General features: G+C 31.8%; 1 protein-coding gene across 1 annotated transcript in view; it reads right to left on the bottom strand.

The window, feature by feature from the left end:
- Positions 1-2158: 2158 nt before the first annotated feature.
- The window catches only part of LOC106678042 (cuticle protein 8-like), a 2577-nt gene continuing 2175 nt past the window's right edge, over positions 2159-2560 (bottom strand). The window contains exon 2 of the mRNA XM_067046614.1: positions 2159-2526. Coding sequence (XP_066902715.1) covers positions 2159-2526 — 368 coding nt within the window. The remainder of the gene's footprint in view (positions 2527-2560) is intronic.

Genomic DNA, 2560 nt, shown 5'->3' with positions numbered 1-2560 from the left:
CATAGATTACTCAATAGCAAAAGCAAGTATGTTCCCTGCTCCTACTTTTGTTCAACCTAAATTAAAAAGGAAAGGAAGATAATTGAGAATGTTGTAAAAATCTTTAAACCTTGCTGATTTGCTAAAAATTTCATCTTTTGTTCCCTAGCTTTAAAATCAGTCAAATCTCAACAGATATTCGAATCATAAAAAAAGGTGTACTAATGATACTAGTTTCCATTGAAAGTTTTTGTTTTCACTCCACGATTTGTGAATTTTTAAGAACTTCCTATACAAAATTGAATTTTATGAGTTTTTCCATTTTTTCTTAATTTTCGAATTTGCCTATGACTCATGAAAAAATCAAACAAACAATGTCAGGAAACTTACTATTTATATTCAGTTAGATCAGAGATCGATTATTTCCAAGTACTTAATTACGTTCATAAGGTTTAATTAAGTTTATTTGAAAAATGATGGATGATTGGGACCGCAAGTTAAGCTTCGATTTTTGTCGAAAATAAAAAAAAATAAATTCACGTTTAAAAATGTATTTGTGGGTAGTTAATTTGTTTCTAATTCGTTTATGAAAACAAAAATTAAATTAAAATATTAAATAATTCCGGTACTCGGAAATGTCAGTCCAATCTTGTGAGTTTAATACTAGAACTTGATATTTTAAATACTTCTTACGACGAATCATTTTACTTAATTTTCCAAAATCTTAAAATCATAAAAATTAAACAGTGCATTTATATGCAACTTTGTCATCTACTCATACATTAATATGAGATTGTGTTAAAAGATCATCAATAGAAATTTAAGCATAGTTTATTGCAACGCTGTCGCTGTTTTGTGCTGTATCAAATATCTACATTTTATATTGATAGCAAATTTTCAAATCCATAGACACTTATTGACTTATTTCAAGCTACTACAAGCCACAGCCAAGATATTACTAAGAAACCAATTTATATTATATATTCCTCTTTTTTTATAATTTATTATGTGTACAAATAAATTTTTATACTTTTATAATAAAAACTTCTTATTTTTTAATGTTTCCATTCACTGCAATAGGAGGGAAAATAGCCACAAATTGTCATCGTAAAACAACTAAACCCAACCTTAATTATTTTTTATTTATCATAACAAAACAGACTTCAACAACTCAGTTTTCCGCCAACAAAGTGTAGCGTCATTTTTTTTTCCTTTTACAAAAATGACCAGTTCAATTATCGTAGACAAACCGCAGTTCAATTAAGAAAGAAAATGAGTTCACAAAATTTGAAACAAAGTTCGGAAACCTTTTCAAGTAATATTATTGGTGAAAAATATATTATGGACTGATTTTCAACATGCTATTATATACAATAAAGACTAAAACTGTAATCTACAAATGGAGAATGACGTCACACAACAGACCAACAGAGCTCGTTACCATTTGTTTGTTGTGTTAGATTACTTGCTCTTGGTTTGGGCGACGACATTCTCCATTTAGCAGACCTACTAACAGACTCCCAACTAAATTTTATATCGTTTTAACATGCTAAAGGAAGAAAATATTTCTCCATTTAATACACTTTATAATGTTAAACTAAAGATCATCGATACCCCTTTCGTCACTGATGATTTTTTATCTAATGTCTTTCAAAAGGACGTATATGACCAATGTTGTCTATAAATACAAAAATATTGAATCTAGCATTTTTAGCTGTTCCTGAAAGATGCTGACCATAATGTATAAATTTATCAGAATGAAAACTTGTATATACAATTTGGTACATTGTATATAATAGCATGTTGCCATTAAATCTGTAATGTATTTTGAATCATTAATATTATTGTAGGAAGATAGTCCAGGTGGTGGTCGGTAAAGTTATGAAAATAATTGTACGCTGTGTTCCAATCGGACAGCCCATGCGAAGCTCTACAAAGTGGGGCGAAACGTTGGTTAACAATAAATAGTTTTCTTTTACTATTTTGATAACATTATTTACCGCCATCCGGACAATCTTCCTACAATCTAATTCACACGGTAACTATCCTCTTCCGAAGTCAATAATATTAGATTACAGCAGTTTAAAAATCAAAGTCAATTTTATTATAAAAGTATAAAAATTTATTTGTACATATAATACATTATAAGAAAAAGCAATCTATAATACAAATTGGATTCTTAGTAATATTTTGGCTGTGGTTTGTAGTAGCTTGGTTCTGGTTTGTGGTAACTAGGCTGAGGCTTGAAGTAAGATGGTTCAGCCTTCTGGTAGCTAGGCTGAGGTTTGTAGTAGGATGGTTCAGCTTTCTCGTAGCTCGACTGAGGTTTGTAGTAGCTTGGTTCTGGCTTCTTGTAGGCTGGTTCATCAGGAGCTGGCTTGTACTTGCCGGGTTCCCTGTGTACCTCAGCTACGAATCCAGACTTTCCATCGACGTAGTACTTGACAACCCTGAGAGTACCATCAGGTTCGACGAGGCTGTATTCACCTTCGGTCTTGTCTCCTTCCCTCTGCTCCCTCTGGCTCTTGATGTCTCCTGTGTGTTCGTCTTTGACGGAATAATCGAAGTTGTAGTGAGCGGG

This window comes from Halyomorpha halys, unplaced genomic scaffold (genome assembly GCF_000696795.3).
Source record: "Halyomorpha halys isolate HHAL.00 unplaced genomic scaffold, Hhal_1.1 Scaffold120.1, whole genome shotgun sequence".
In the NCBI taxonomy this organism is placed as follows: Eukaryota; Metazoa; Arthropoda; class Insecta; order Hemiptera; family Pentatomidae; genus Halyomorpha; species Halyomorpha halys.
The sequence above is the reverse complement of the archived record's forward strand: the minus strand, read 5'-3'. Positions and strand labels throughout refer to the sequence as shown.